Source organism: Typopeltis vanoorti, chromosome 21, assembly GCF_054136105.1.
Source record: "Typopeltis vanoorti isolate ZY-2024b chromosome 21, IOZ_Tvanoo_1.0, whole genome shotgun sequence".
Lineage (NCBI taxonomy): Eukaryota > Metazoa > Arthropoda > Arachnida > Uropygi > Thelyphonidae > Typopeltis > Typopeltis vanoorti.
This window is the reverse complement of record NC_143569.1, coordinates 56,711,472-56,727,341: the sequence shown is the minus strand read 5'-3', so window position 1 is coordinate 56,727,341 and position 15,870 is coordinate 56,711,472. Positions and strand designations below refer to the sequence as shown.

The 15,870-nt window shown below is 35.2% G+C and overlaps 1 protein-coding gene across 1 annotated transcript in view; it reads left to right on the top strand.

Moving 5' to 3' along the window:
* zip (myosin heavy chain 10) overlaps window positions 1-15,870 on the top strand; it is a 517,797-nt gene that overhangs the window by 335,545 nt on the left and 166,382 nt on the right. The window contains exon 23 of the mRNA XM_090411020.1: window positions 14,109-14,264. Coding sequence (XP_090267146.1) covers window positions 14,109-14,264 — 156 coding nt within the window. The remainder of the gene's footprint in view (window positions 1-14,108; window positions 14,265-15,870) is intronic.

Genomic DNA, 15,870 nt, shown 5'->3' with positions numbered 1-15,870 from the left:
TAAACTGTCTATATATTGGTGCATATTGATTTGATTTATTAAAACTAATGCTTAAAATTTTCTAAAAAACTCCAAATAAATTGATCTAATTGCCAGAAGAAATTCATGTTAAATGTGAAAGAATTGGTGAGAAGAAAACTTATGAACAATAGTATGATTAGCAACATTCTGGTAGCACTGAGATTGAGGTCTTTCAAGGATTTTGTGAGGAGGAGAAATCTTTTTCTGAAAGACTTGCATTTTAACTCATCTTTCCTCATTTGTTTGTTGTCACTCTTACTTATGAAGCCTACATTATCATGGATGATGTAGAAGATTAATAAATCATTTGGAGAATTTTAGAGGTATTGTTTCTTTATACACCTTTGAGGTTAGGTTGGTTAGTTGGTTACTCTGATTATTAGGGTTGCATGATCTTCACTTCCATTCTAGAAAACAGTAAGAAATCCAAACTCCTTGGGATTGGTGACTACATGTTTCATTTCATTTAGCTTGGGACTTATAAAAGTCCCAAGCTTCTTGATCATAATAGGCCACTAGTACTTAAATTGTAATGACAAACTGATAGAATGCTATGACTAGGAGTTAACAAATTATGAAAATCCTACTTGCCATGAAAAAATGCACTCACCTCAGATTCTCTCTCTCTCTGCATTTTTTCAATGACTTGTCCCACTGAGTTTAATAGGAGTTTCATAAACACTTGGTTGATGGTACTGTATTGTTGTTCTGAGAACCAGTCCAAGAAGCCAAGTTTTTTTTTAATTTTTAAGAATTTAAAATAAATTCTTAAAAATTTATTCATAAAAATAAGAATTTAAAAATTCTTAAAATAGTTGATAAAAATAGGAACAAAAATAAAACATTTTATTTTATTTATGTATTTATTTATTTGGAAAATATTATTATTACATCAACTCTCCTGGAGTCAGACTCATTGAGAGAGAAAAATATAATGTTAATATATAATATAATGCGAATTTGAACTTAGGTCTACCTAAACAGGCATGTTGCTACTAATTAGCAGTTGATAGTAACTACTGACAGTACTGTGGAAGTGCTAATTAGCAGTATCATAAAGAAACAACAGTTGATAATCGGTTAGTCAATTAGAAATAAATCTTATGTAATGCATCATTTAGTAGCCCTTTGTCTTTTTTGATGTCCACTTTGTGAGGTGTATGTGAAAAGCATTAATTTTTTTTTTTTTCTCATGGGGGGTAGGGGGGGCTATTTTATTTATTTTTGTAAATAAAATTTTCAGGTACCTGGTGAGTTATCAGAATTTTTATGTGCAAATTTATTAATTTGCACAAAACATCTTTTTCTAGAAAAAGATATATGCAAATTTTGTAGAATTTGAGTGAGACTTCTAATACTTTCTTATGGTGTATACCATTAGTAGTAGGATCCACCTGTATACTGAAAAAATTAGGATATGTTGACAGTATGAGACTCAGATGACCAAATTATATTCTGTATTTAATCAAAAATCATGCTGTGAGTGTTGCCTGGTTCCCCCCCCCCCCTCTGCTGCTGCTGCCCACACACAGCTTTCATTAAGGAATCAGAACAGTTCAAAAGTCAGCTATTGGAAAAAACTCAACATCAGTCAGCAAAATTGAAGATTAGGCACCATCATTGTAAGAAGTAGTTGGAAAAGTGTAACTGCCATAAGAATAGTAGCAGCACCAAGTCATCATAATTGATGTTGTAGAGATAAAACTTGAACAGATGAGATCTAAATAACTACAAATGTTCTGTTCAAACAATAGCAATTAGAAAAAAGAATGAGTAGTTATGGTATACAATGATAAACTTCTTGATTTGAACAAATTTCAAAAGAGAGAATTGTACAATTAGACATATTGTGTGTGTCTATGGTTCCACAGACAGTCTTGCTAAGAAAGAAGTGGAGGAATTTTTAAAATCATCAGAGAAGGCAGCAGACATTAAAAAATAATGGAGATCTAAACAGAGTAGGGAAATAAGACATTAAAAATTTTTTGGTAGGAAAATTTGGAAAATAAAAACTAATAATGGTGAGTACCTATTGGATGTCTGCTCAGATTATGGATTAGTCATTCAGTGACTAGTCTTTAATTTGAATTTGAGTTATTTGATCTCTAAAGGTATCTTCAGAGGAGGAGATGGGCACAAAGAAATACAACTAATCACAGGCACACAGCAGAAAGACAAACACAGACCAATAGTGAGAGGCAAGACAAAGGATGCAGTGATGGAAACTCGCTGATGATCTCAAAATAACAGCCTACCTTATTTTATCTAAAGTGAGGCAGCTGAATTTGTTCAGATTTGATAAAGGCATTAATGTTGTGGCAGATTCTAGTATCCCTTTTCTAGATCATCTAATGCACATCTTGGAAATTTCTGTGTTCATCCAGATGGACAGATATTAGTGGTTCTTCCTGTTTGTACAAAATAAAGTTTGCAGGAGCAAGGGATGTGTTGACCCCCAGAATGATCTAGATGGAGAGGATTTTTTGCTGAGTGGATAAGGGTAGGTAAATTTTGGTATGGCTTGAATGCAGTCTGTATGTTACATTTTTTTAAAACTCTTGAGATTTTTTCTGAGCTGCCACAGATGCTTGGAATGGCAATTGATATTTTTATGTTCTGGATTTTGGGGAACATTGGATATGGCCAGGTGTGTTCTGCTGATTTTGCGAATTATTGTTATTATTTTATAGTTTCTTCATGAAGTCTTGGAGACTCATTGTGGAAAACCCAAACTATTTCTTTTACACAAATCTTATCAGGATTTGGTACTGGGCCACTGCTCTTTAATTTGTATATCAATGACATAAGAAAAGATTTAAGAGGGGATATTCAATTGTTTGGTAATGATGCAAAGCTGGGGAGAGCAATAGTTGATGAAGGTGATGTAGCTATCCTGCAAGATGATTTAAATAAATTGGCATTGTGAGCAAAGGAAATAATGATTGTCAATTCGATGTTGCGAAATGAAAGATTATGCACTTCGGGTTGAAAAGGTTGCAGTATGATGTATCATATTAATGGTATTGGATAGCAGGAAATTGATTAGGCTAGGGACCTGGGGATAATGGTGGACAAAAAGTTGAAGTTCAGAGAGCATATTGCAGAAGTTGGTAAAATAGTTCAATGAATTACTTGGATGTTGAAAAACATGCTAACAAGTAAAAATAAGGAAGTCGTCCCTTTTATAAGACTGATTTGGCCACATCTTGACTACTGCATGCAGATTTGGTCACCTGGGTTTCTTGGAGACCAGGAGGTGGTCGAAAGAATTCAGAGATGAGTGACCAAGATGGTGATATCTATGGAATGCTCCTATGAGGATAGGTTGAAGGCTTTTATGGGTTACAAAGTTTAGTTGGAAAAGAGGGGAAATGATAGAAACTTTTAAGATATTAAAGGGAGTTTATAAATTTTAGGCATCACCTGTGCAAGTTATGTAGGAGTGTGGTTAGTAGGGCTGTGCATATCAGATTTTTTGCATGGAGAGTGGGATGAGTGAGTGGAATGGATTAACAGAATTCGTTGTGAGTTCCCTGATGGTGATTGGATTCAAGGAGAGGTATGATAGGATTTCTGATCCTATCATACCTCTTTTTTGATTTTTGATCGTTGATTTGGGTCTCCTGCAACGATTCTCTGGACTCCATGGAGATGCTGTAAAATTATAATAATAACAATAATAGCTCTCCGACCATTCGCCATATATGAAAAATTCTGTTTGCATCAATTTTATAAAACCTCTTTAATATTTTATAAGTTTCTACCATATCTCTTCCCATTTTTCGCCTATTGACTATCCTTTGTGACCCACACACCTTCAGCCTATCCTTATAGGAAACATTCCACAAACCTGTCACCAGCTTTGTCACCTGTCTCTGAATCTTCTCTACCACTTCCTGGTCTCCCCCCCTTCCCCAAGAAACCCAGGTGATCAAATCTGTGCACAGTAGTCAAGGCTCATGGCCTTATAAAGAGGGATAATAGCTTTCCTATCTTTACTTTTTAGCAATCCAAGTAATCCTCTGAGCTATTTTTCCAACTTTTGCAATATGCCCTCTGAACTTGAACTCTGTCCACCATTATCTACATGTCCTTAGTCTCATCATTTTCTTGCAATTCAGTACAATCAATATGATACACTGTATGTAACCATTTCAACCCATAACCTTATATTTTGCAACTTTAAATTAACAATCATTATCCCTTTCTTACAATGTAATTTATTTAAATCATTCTGCGGGACATCTACATCATCATTTTGAGCCAACGATTCTCCCATAAAGGAGAATCGTTGGCTCAAAAGCTCCATTAAGCTACAACCTAAGCAATCATCAGTCTAAATACCTATATCAGACAAAGATCAACATACCTATATCAGACAAAGACTACACCTTTTGGCCATTTCTGGCTATTTTCAAATTCTATTCTCTAATTCTCTTATTAATCAGATTTAATTCTTGAAATTTGGCATGCTCTGTCCTCTTGAATACCTCAGTACATTGAATACCAATTTTGAAAGGGCTGAAAGCAAATTTTCATAAGGTTTAAATGTCAGTCATGGTCTGTTGCCAAACACGGACTATAACTTGTCCATTGCTTCCACCTCTTTTTCTCTTGAATGGTTCCAGTGCATCATTATCCACAGCAAAAGCCAATTTCCTTACCTCTTATTTTTTCTCTTATTCTTGAATAGGCAATCTTGATAAATGTCATTCTTAAACATACCGATGGGATTACAGTTTTAAAACACACACACACACACACAGTCGGGTCTCTTTTTATGTGGTGGATATGTTCCACAGAAAACCGCATATAAAAAAATCGCACAAAAAAAAAAGACCTAACTTTGAAAAATTAGGGATGCATTCCATAATTTTTACATCTTGACAATTTTTACATTTTTTCATCAGAATTATCGTTGCTGTTAGACAGTATTCGGCAACGTTTGCAAACTGGTGCGAAATCACTTTCATCACCAGAAGAGATAGTCAGCGCATCAGATCTGTATGGTAAAGGCAATGGTTCTTCACAAACAGAATTATCTTCACCCTTGTTCTGTGATGATTTTTTTTTCTTCTGACAATGTAATCAGTGATTAAACTTTGCAATGATGATTTTACTAATTTTTTATACAGCTCGCGACATACAGTTCTTCAGCTCACGTTGGAATTTAAAGACTCGTTCAGAATTGTGTCATTAACAAGAAAATGATTTTCCAATTTATTGCACAGTTTAAGACCACCTCGAATTATATTTTCAGTGAGGGGAACAGGTTTTTCTTCTGCTTCACTATCGTTTTCTGGATCCTTGACGATATCCAAAGTTAATTGATATCCAATAATATTATCGTCACTTAAGGCATTCATCTACATCATTCTGGCTAAATGTATGAAAACCTTCTCCACCAATTTCATGTGCCAAAGTAATGATTTCAGCAGATAATGTAGATGTTTGAATGGTTGCACTGTTTGCAATGCATCAGCCAAGCTGCTTTTCAGTAGGCATTTAAAGTTTGTGGTCTTATTGCAGTGATAGCAGATGCAACATGATTTAAACAGTCCAAAATAGAAAATTTTTTCCAAACATCAGTTACTGTTAACGATTAATTTTCTAGTTTATCCAATATAAATTGAAAAGTGTGCTTAACGTAATATTTTTTAAAACTAGCAATTATGCCTTGATCTAATGGCCGAATAATGCTTGTTGTATTGGGTGGAATAAACACTACCTTCACATTTGGATGTTCTAAATGCGGATGACTTGGTGCATTGTCAACAATTAAGAAAACTTTAAAATCGAGAGCTTTTTGCTTCATATATCTTTCCACTTCTGGTACAAAGCAATTATTGAACCATTCACTAAATACAGCAGTTTGTTACCCAGGACTTACCGATTGCTTCTTAGAGCATATGGTCTTAGAGATCGATTTACTAGGAGGGGTTTCAACATTCGATCCCCTGATGGATTGCTACAAAGTAACAACGTTACTTGATCTTTGCTTGCTTTAAACCCACTTGCTTTTTTCTCAGACTTTGCGATGCAAGTTCGACTAGACTAGACATTTTTTTCCAAAACAATCCTGTTTCATCAGCGTTAAACACTTGATTGGGACAATATCCACACTCTTCAATAATTTTGGCTAACTTCTCTTGAAAATTTTTGGCTACTTCATCTGTTGCTGCAATCTCACCTGTAATCTTCACTTTATGAAGTGCATTCCTTTTTTAAAAACCTGGTTAGCCATTCTTTGCTAGCCGAAAATTCTTTATCAGCCTGGGAAGTAGAAGTAGGTGGCTCCAATTGTTTCATCTGTTCATAAAACCGGAGAGCTTTTTGTTTAATTAAATAACCATTGATAGGAATTCTTCTTTGAGTTAATTCTTCAATCCAAATTATGAGCGCTCGTTCAGTTTTTTCTAATAAAGCATCTCTTGAGTATAATGATGATTTGGTTTTGATTGATGATGATTTGATGCACTTAGTTTTGTGCCAGAAATGACAGATTTTCTTATTGAGACTTCATTCTTTTTAATTGCTCTTATAGTAGATTCACTTAAATTAAAATGTTTATTAATCGCCGTAGATCCCTTTCCTTTTGCTAAATGATCTAAAATTGCAATTTTCATTTCCAAAGAAATTGCTTTTCTTTGGTGCTTTTTTTTCTCCATTGGGCCAAATTAAATCTTTAAAATAAAATTAGCAAAATTTAGACTTATGATAATGAAAAGACAAATGCTCACATGCAAAATTAAACTTCACATGCCCTCACTGCTTACTCGTTATGCCAGAATGTGCTGCAACACGCTGTTCATTATGTACAATGGGGAAATCCCGAATTTGCATGAAATATGCATTGCATAACTTCAAAACCGCATAAAAAATTATTATTATTATTATTATGGTTATCTCCACAGAGTCAGTAGACTCATTGCGGGAGATCCAAACTAGCAAAACAATATCTATCATATCTCTTCTTTATTCATTTACAGACGAACTCACAACTGAGTCAGGCAGTGTGTTCCACTCATTCACTACCCTACAGACGAAAAACGTCATTCTCACACCCTTGTGAACCACACTTTTCTTTAATTTCCAGGGATGACCTCTTGTTCTTCCATCACTATCACACAGCTGAAACATTTCCCCTGCATCAATCTTATGAAAACCTTTTAGTAATTTAAATGTTTCTATGATATCCCCTCTTGTCTGCCTATGAACCAACCTCTGCAATCCACAAGCTCTCAATCTATCGATGTAGGGAGCATTTTTTACATCACTCACCAACCTAGTCACTCTCCTCTGAAACTTCTCCACAACCTCCTCATCTCCAAGGAATCCAGGCGACCAGACCTGAGCACAGTAATCTAAATGTGGAAGTATCAATGCTTTATAAAGGGGAAAATAACCTCTTTATCTCTGGATGTTAGTGTGTTCCTCAACAACCATGCAATACAAATCCAAATAAAATATATGCATAAAAAGAGACATGAGTGTATGTGTATATACATATAAACTTAAGAGCAGATATAAGCAGTTTGAAAACACTTAAGGAAAAGAAGCTGAAAAACACATAAACCTGAAATAACCTCATAAAGAGGTGTAATATTAGAACATGACCTGTTGATGAAGTATTAGAGGATGAAGCAAAAAAATAGTTGCAGTTGCAACTAAAATAAGAAGATACAGTGCACACATTGAACAGTACAAGCAAAATTTGATGTTTCATACAAATCTGCACCAATTTTACAAGAAAATTGCTAGCTGCAGGAATGATAATTTTAAAGAAAATATAAATACTACAGACAAAGAAAATACACTTAAATTTTGGCAAAACCTATGGGACAACCCTAAAACAGACAATAAGGCAAAGCGGATTGAACAAATTACGAATGAATCTCAAGAACAAAAAATGGACCAAATGAAAATAACTTGAAATGGTTCAAAAGCAAGCTAAAAAGATAAAAATTGGTCAACACCCGGGAAGGATGAATTACATGGCTACTGGTTGAAATATCTGACCGGCTTACATGAAAGACTTGCTAACCAATTTAACAATGTTTTAGGACAAAGCAAAGTAGAGTAGCTCACAGCAGGCAAAACGTTTTTGATCATAAAGGATAAAGGCCCAAAGCCAGAAAACTTCCGACCAATAACTTGCCTACCAACAACTTTTAAGACAGGCATGCTAGCTGATAAAATATACAGCTATCTTAAAGCAAATCATTTTTTTCCAATTAAACAAAAAGGTAGCATCAAAAATTCAAGAGGCACAAAAGACCAATTGCTGATTGACAAAGTGATTTTGAAAAATTGTAAACGTAGAAAAACCAGCCTTCATATGGCTTGGACAGATTATGAAAAAGCGTTTGATTCAATGCCTCATAGTTCGATTTTAAAATGCACAACATTGTTCGGTATTATCGAAAATGTACAAATATTCTTGCAAACCAGCCTGAAAAATTGGAAAACAATGTTGATTCTGAATAGAGAAGAAATTGGAGAGGTAAACATAAAAAGGGGTATTTTTCAAGGAGACTCATTATCTCCTTTATTGTTTATCTTGTCATTGATCCCCTTAACTCGAATTTTAAATGAAACTACTCATGGTTACCAAACTCTCCAAAAAAAAGTGCAAAGATATCTCGCCTTTTATACATGGATGATCTAAAGCTGTATGTAAAATCAGAGAATGAACTTTGATCATACTGTGCACATATTCAGTCAAGATATATCAATGGATTTTGGCTTAGACAAATGTGCAATTGCTAGAATAACAAGAGGAAAGTTTGAAGACCTGAACGAAATTGAGCTGCTCAATGTCAAAAAAAATCAACACAATAAAATTCGAGGATAGCTACAAATATTTGGCAATTTTAGAGGCATCGAAAATTCTACACAATAAGATCAAAGAAAAAACCAGAGCAGAAAACATAAGGTGGCTAAGAAAACTCCTTAAGTCAATGCTTATTATTATGTGATATCTCCAGGGAGTCCAAAGACTCATCAAGAGAGGGCACCTACTCTACATCTCCCTGTCTCCACCACTCAATCCACCAACTACAACAAACTGCAGCTACTATCATCATCTACACCAACACCATCTACCAACCACCACTAATATTTTTCACAGACTATCACAAACATCCATGCCCATGGTAGATTCGAACTCGCAGCCTTTTGGCTGGAGAGCAGATATACTAACCATTCGGCCAACCAGGTCGACTTAATGCTGGAAATTTGATAAAAGCAATTAACACCTGGGCCATACCAGTTATGAGATATTCTGCAGTCATTGTTGAATGGACCCAACTAGAGGCCAAGAATTTAGAACAAAAAATTCAAAAATTAATGAAAATGCACCATGCCCTCAGTCCTCACAGTGACGTTGATAGGCCCTACCTATCACACAAAAAAGGAGGCAGAGGAGTGTTACAAGTACGTTGTTGAAGAAGAAAAATGAAATCTGAATGATTATCTGCAGCAAACCACAGAAAAATTTGTGTGGTTTGCTGGTTTCCTAATTGAGATAAGGAAAGAGGGTTTATTTAAACCCATGGAGACAAAAATTGGAGTACAAGACCAACCAAGTAAAATTGAGAACTGAAAGAAGGCATTGCATGGAAAGTTCCTTTACAGCATAGAGGACAGTTCTGACTGCAACTTGATCTGGCAGTTGAGAAATGGAGCACTAAAGAAAGAAACAATCGGTAGTTTTTGCAGCACAAGAACAGGCCAAAAGCAATGTTATGAAGCCAAAATTACAAAAAATTCAAGAACCATTCAAGTAAATGCAGATTGTGCAAAGAGAAGGATGAATAATTGAGTACCCATAAAAGGCATGATAATGTAGTTAAGTTAATTCACTGGCATTTATGTTAAAATTATGGGTTTAAAGTATCTAAAGACTATTGGAAGCATAAAGTTGACCAAGAGGTGATCATCATCAAATTCCTGCCATGTACCCACAAGAGGTGTTCAGGGTATGATAGTACTACATGAAAAAATTATATCATTACTAACTTCCTATCTACAATTTTCCTCCAAATCAGTCTGTTACTTGTCAAGACTCCAACATTATCAGATCTTATATTTCTATCGTCTAAGGCACTTTGTACCATATCAATCCACCTATATCTTGGTCTTCCTCTAGGTCGTTTTCCTGCCAACCTGGCAGAGAACACTTATTTTGCTAATCTTTCCTCGCCCATTCTGTTTAAATGACCATACCACCTGAGATTAGCTCTGCTAACGCATTCCTGGATGCAGACAATGTCAAGGTCTTTCCTAATATCCTCATTTTTAATATGATATTGCCATTGATGCCATCTGTTCACGCCTCTAATCTTTCTCAGGACTCTCATATCTGTGGTCTCTAGTCTTTGGTCAAGTGTTTTACTTCTGACCCAGCTCTCAGATCCATAAGTTAAAACTGGTTTGAACACTGTCTTGTATACAGCTAATTTAGTGTTCTGACTAATTTCTCTCTTATTCCATATGAATTTATTCAATTGACTTCCCACCATACCAGCTTTGCTGATTCTGTTGTCTATTTCCATATTTAATTTACCATCTTCAGTAAAAATCGTGCCTAAGTAGCTGAAATGTTTTACTTGTTCCACAGGTCTCCATTCACAACACAGTTGACATTTTCAATGATTCTGCCTATTTTCATTGTCTTTGTCTTTTTATTGCTGACTTTCATACCATATCTATTACAACAGCTATTCAATTTAGTCAGAGAATCTTGCAGACTTGTAGCGGATTTATTTAGAAGTATAACATCATCAAGCATAAAGCAAAGAGCTGACATTAACATCTCCAATTTTGATTGGAGATGTTAATGTCAGCAATTAATATTAATATCATGTTTAATACCACTTTCCTTCATAATGTGATCCATATAGATAATGAATAACAGAGGGGATAATTTCCAATTTTGATTGGAGATGTTAATGTCAGCAATTAATATTAATATCATGTTTAATACCACTTTCCTTCATAATGTGATCCATATAGATAATGAATAACAGAGGGGATAATGTACATCCTTGTCTCACACCAGATTTAACATTAGACCATCTTCCTGTACTTCCTTCAATTCTAACTGCTGACTTACAACTCAAATAAAGACTAAGTATTGCTTGATATAATGCCCCATTGACACCATATAACTGCAGCGTATTGAATAGCTTCTCTCTTGGCACCTTATCATATGCCTTTTCCAAATCGACAAAACTTAAATACAGATCTTTGTTATATTCCCATGCTTTCTTGACTATTTGTCGTAAAGTGAAGATCTGATCCTGACAGCCTCTGTTTGGCCTGAATCCAGCTTGTTCTTCACCAAGCTTTTCTTCCACAATTCTTCTCAACCGTTTCTCAAGTATACTTGCATAGATTTTGCCAGGAACACTCAGTAGGGAAATACCTCTGTAATTCTCACATTCAGTTTTATTTCCCTTTTTATATATGGGTACTATGAGAGCTCTACTCCAATCATAAGGAATTCGTCCCTCTGTCCAGGCTTTCTGAACTATGCAGTGCAGCCACTGTAAGACTCTTATACCACCATACTTCAGCATTTCTGGTCGAATATCATCTACTCCAGCTGCCTTTCCACATTTCAAGCCTTTGATGGCTTTTTCTACTTCAAGTATGGATATGTATTCCTACCTGCATGCCTGGTCAGTGTTTTTTACCACTGTGCTGTCATCACTGCTTGCTTCATTTAGCAGTTTTTCAAAGTAATTACTCCATACTTCAAGGATATCTTTTATTCCAGTTTTCATGTCACCTGTATCATCTCTAACTCCTTTTACAGCACTCTTTCATCCATTCCTAAGCTTCTTCAACAACCTCCAGAATATTTTGCCACCTTCTTGATATTTATTTTCTATATTCTTGCCAAAGTCCTGCCATGACTTTTGTTTAGCTAGTTTTACACAGTGTTTAGCATTCTTGGATTTGTCTCTATATTCTCTAAGAGCACAAGCTGACTTATTTGCCAGGAACTTTTGATATGCTTTCTTCTTTTCCTTCACTGCCACTTTAACTTCCTGTGTCCACTAGGGAGTTCTGATTTTTCTATCCTTGCAGACAACCTCACCACATGCCTCTCTGGCTGAATCAATCAGTTTTCTTGAAGGTTTGCCACTGAATCGCCAAGGTTTGGTTCCTGTTCTCAAACTCTTTCATTTTTTCTTCTATAATCTTTGTGTATTTTAGTCTACAGTTCACATCTGAGAGCTGCTCAACTTTTATTCGCTTTAAAACTTTCTTACATGTTATTCTTTTTAATATGAAATTCAATTTTATCCTGCTCAAGACTAAATAGTGATCACTTCCAATTTCAAATCCTCTGTACACTCTGGTGTCCTGCACCAGGGAGAAAACATCACTATCAACAATAACATAGTCAATAAGACTTTTCTTATTCCTAGCCTCTTCTCTCCATGTGAATTTGTGCACATTTTTATGTTGGAACATGGTGTTAGTAATAACCAGTCCATGTCCTGAGCAGAAATCCAACAGATATTTGCCATTATTATTAGCTTTGCTCTTTTCTCCAAATTTTCCCAAAATATTTTTGTATGTCTCACAATCATTTCCTACTCTGCTATTTAGATCCCCAACAAGGACCAACTTTTCATTTTTCATTGTGTCAGTTGCTTTTTCTAACGCATCAAAAAATTTCTCCACTTCTACCTTAGTAGAACCTTCTGTGGGACCATAGGCACAAATAAGTCTCATTGTCCAGTTCCCCATTCTCATATTTGCCCACATTACTCTACTTGAGACTGCCTGCCATTCAAGAAGATTAGCCTCGTATTTTGTGTTGAATACCATGGCTACTCCTTCTTTTCCTTGATTGTCATTGCCTGAATATAACATTTTGTATTTATTGCTCAGAAAGATCTCACCAGTTTTTGTCTTTTTTGTTTCAGTCACCCCTATTATGTCGATCTGGTACTTATCTAATTCCTCAGCTAGCTCCATTTCTTTGCCATTCAGGCTTCTTACGTTGATAGTACCGATCTTTAACTCTGGTGATGTTGAGTTGGGGTTTGTTTTCAGATCTGTTCCAGTAGCTGACTTTTCGCTGTTCGCACTGATTCCCTGGCGAAAACAACGGGGGCCTTGTTTAACCGGGCGACTCCCCAGCCGGCATGAAATTTTGTCATGTTGTACCATCATTTTTTTTATTTTGGTTTAACCAATAAGAATACAATTTGGTCGGCTAAATCCCAAATTGCCAGCCCATCCTCGTTCGTTCAGTATCCAAGTAGATACCCAACAGGGTGCACCACGAGAAGGTGTTGATTGGACATTAGGTCAGAAGCCCTGGTCGGTTCTCCGCATTCCTTTAAAGGCTATTTGGAGGTCTCCTTTCAGTTATACAGCTTCGACCCTTAAGCACCCCCCAAAAGGTGATTAAGAATGAAAAAGCTAAAATTCTCTGGGATTTCAAAATCCAGGCTGATAAAAGCTTGGAATGTAATACACCTGATATAATAGTAGTTGAAAAAAGTGAAAACAAGGGTGTTCAGTTTATCAAAATATCAGTACCAGGAGATAGTCGAATTGACAAAAAAAAAAAAAATGAAAAAATTACAAAGTAGCGCAAGTTGAAGTTAAATGAATTTGGCAAAAGAAAACGAAAGTTGTTCCCATAATAAATGATAGGTGCTTTAAGCACCATTTTCAAAACATTGAAAAAACATCTAGAAACCTCGTGTTAGAGGGATTAAAAACCGGGCAGTTTGTTTGCACAGAATTCATATTTAGAAGGTATTTCCACAACTCATAGGCCCTTGGGTAGGGCTCGAATTAGTGGATTATTACCAGCCTTTTACTTAAGGCTGAGGAAGCAAATCAAGCATGGATGAATATTATATATAAACATTTGGATTATTGAAAGGGAAGGCTGTAAGGTATATGTACACCAGTATTTAGACTCTTAAACATACTGTGAGGTTAAAAGTTGAATTAAGATTCAATTTATAATTTTTCACTTAAAACAGTGAGATGTTGCATTATTTGTTTGTTAAGTTTCAAAAGTTTAATTTTTTTTTCTACTTAAATTTCAGATAATTAAAGAAAAGAAAATTTTAGATGAACGTCAAGCAGAGCTTTCTCAAGCACTTGCAGAAGAGGAAGAGAAATCAAAACATTTGACCAAATTAAAAGCAAAACATGAAGCTACTATTATTGATATAGAAGAAAGACTTCGAAAAGAACAACAGGTAAATGAAAAAAAATTTGTCCTGATGTAATTGTCTAAGTTCTGAAAAAAAAAAAAACTATGATAATGCACTTCTGTAAGTGTATACCTATTAAGAATAATTTTTCATGATCTGTATCTCTTTGGCCTTTTCAAGTTCTATCTTAACACACTTTTCCATTTCAAAGTAACTAAAACTGTCACTTTGATATATAACAGGATTGTTCATAGCTGCCTTGCTCTTTATTTCCAAAATAAATATTACCCATAACCCACACTCTTACTTTTTTTTTTTTTTTTTTCAGAAAGATTTTTTTCATAAAACATTTACATTTTTTTCAGAAATGTAAATGTTTTATGAAAAATAAACTAGGAACTTGCTGTAGCATATACATAGCTTTGCCATAGTGAATTTAGGTGAAAAAAAATTGCATCGCTTATGGTTGGGTGGAGCAGATATGTAGTCTATGATCCTTCACTGAAACAAGCTTGATGAACTTGACCCCCTCCCCCCAACTTTATTATTATTATTACGGGTGACTCCAGGGAGTCCTTAGACTCATCGAGGGAGGCCCTAAACATCATGTCCACACAACTATGTGACATTCTCACAGTATCTGTCATACCTTGCCTTGAACTCGCTCACCATCATAGCACCCACAACAGACTCTGGCAGCTTATTCCACTCATTTACCACTCTAAAAATAAAGAATCCAGCTCTAACACCCATGCTAACCACACTCTTGCCCAGCTTCCATAGGTATCCCCTAGTTCTCCCACCACCAGTTCTGATCTCAAAAATATCCTCTGAATTAATCCTATAGAAACCCTTTAGCGATTTGAATGTCTCAATCATAACTCCCCTTTTCCACCTATCAACTAATTTCTGCAACCCACAAATCTTCAACCTGTTCTCATATGGTTTATTCCATAGACCCGCTATCATCTTAAAACTCTTCCCGACTCCACCAGAACTTCTCCAGCAACTCCAGATGAAAAATCCTAAAAAAGGCCCTCCAATTATTACACATACATATATGCTGTTTGACATATTCAACAGAAGAAAATGCTTTTCATGAACCCAGGAGATATCCAATAGTGGGGAGAGAGGGTGTAATGTTTACTGTTTTATATTTTATGTTTAATATATTGTTTATTACTTTACTTCTTTACTCTGTGTTTTCCCTCTTACTTCGTTAGTTTTCGTGGTTGCTTGAGCTTGTACAAAATGCCTGTATGTTCTAATCTTAACTCACATATAATACTATTATTTAACTTTAGTCCTTTTGTAATCTACTTAACTTTCTCCCCTCCCCCTTCCAAGGCCATAAAGTATAGTCTCATACATGCTAGTATTAGACTTAGGAAAAGCCTCTGATTTGGACCAAATCCTTAATCTGCGTTGCTATAATTCAAATGTATTAATCCTTAAAAATTTATTTTTGTTAACGACTGCTCCATTAAGGATTGTGTAAAAGAATTTTTTATCTTTCCTTTACATACAAAGGAATAATTTAGTTAAGCAGGTATAATAACCCTTAAATCAATTTTATCTCAAGCAACTTCGAATTACTCAGTCGTGGCTGTTACTTTACTTAGGTCACACAGGTTCGATTTGTTTTTATGAG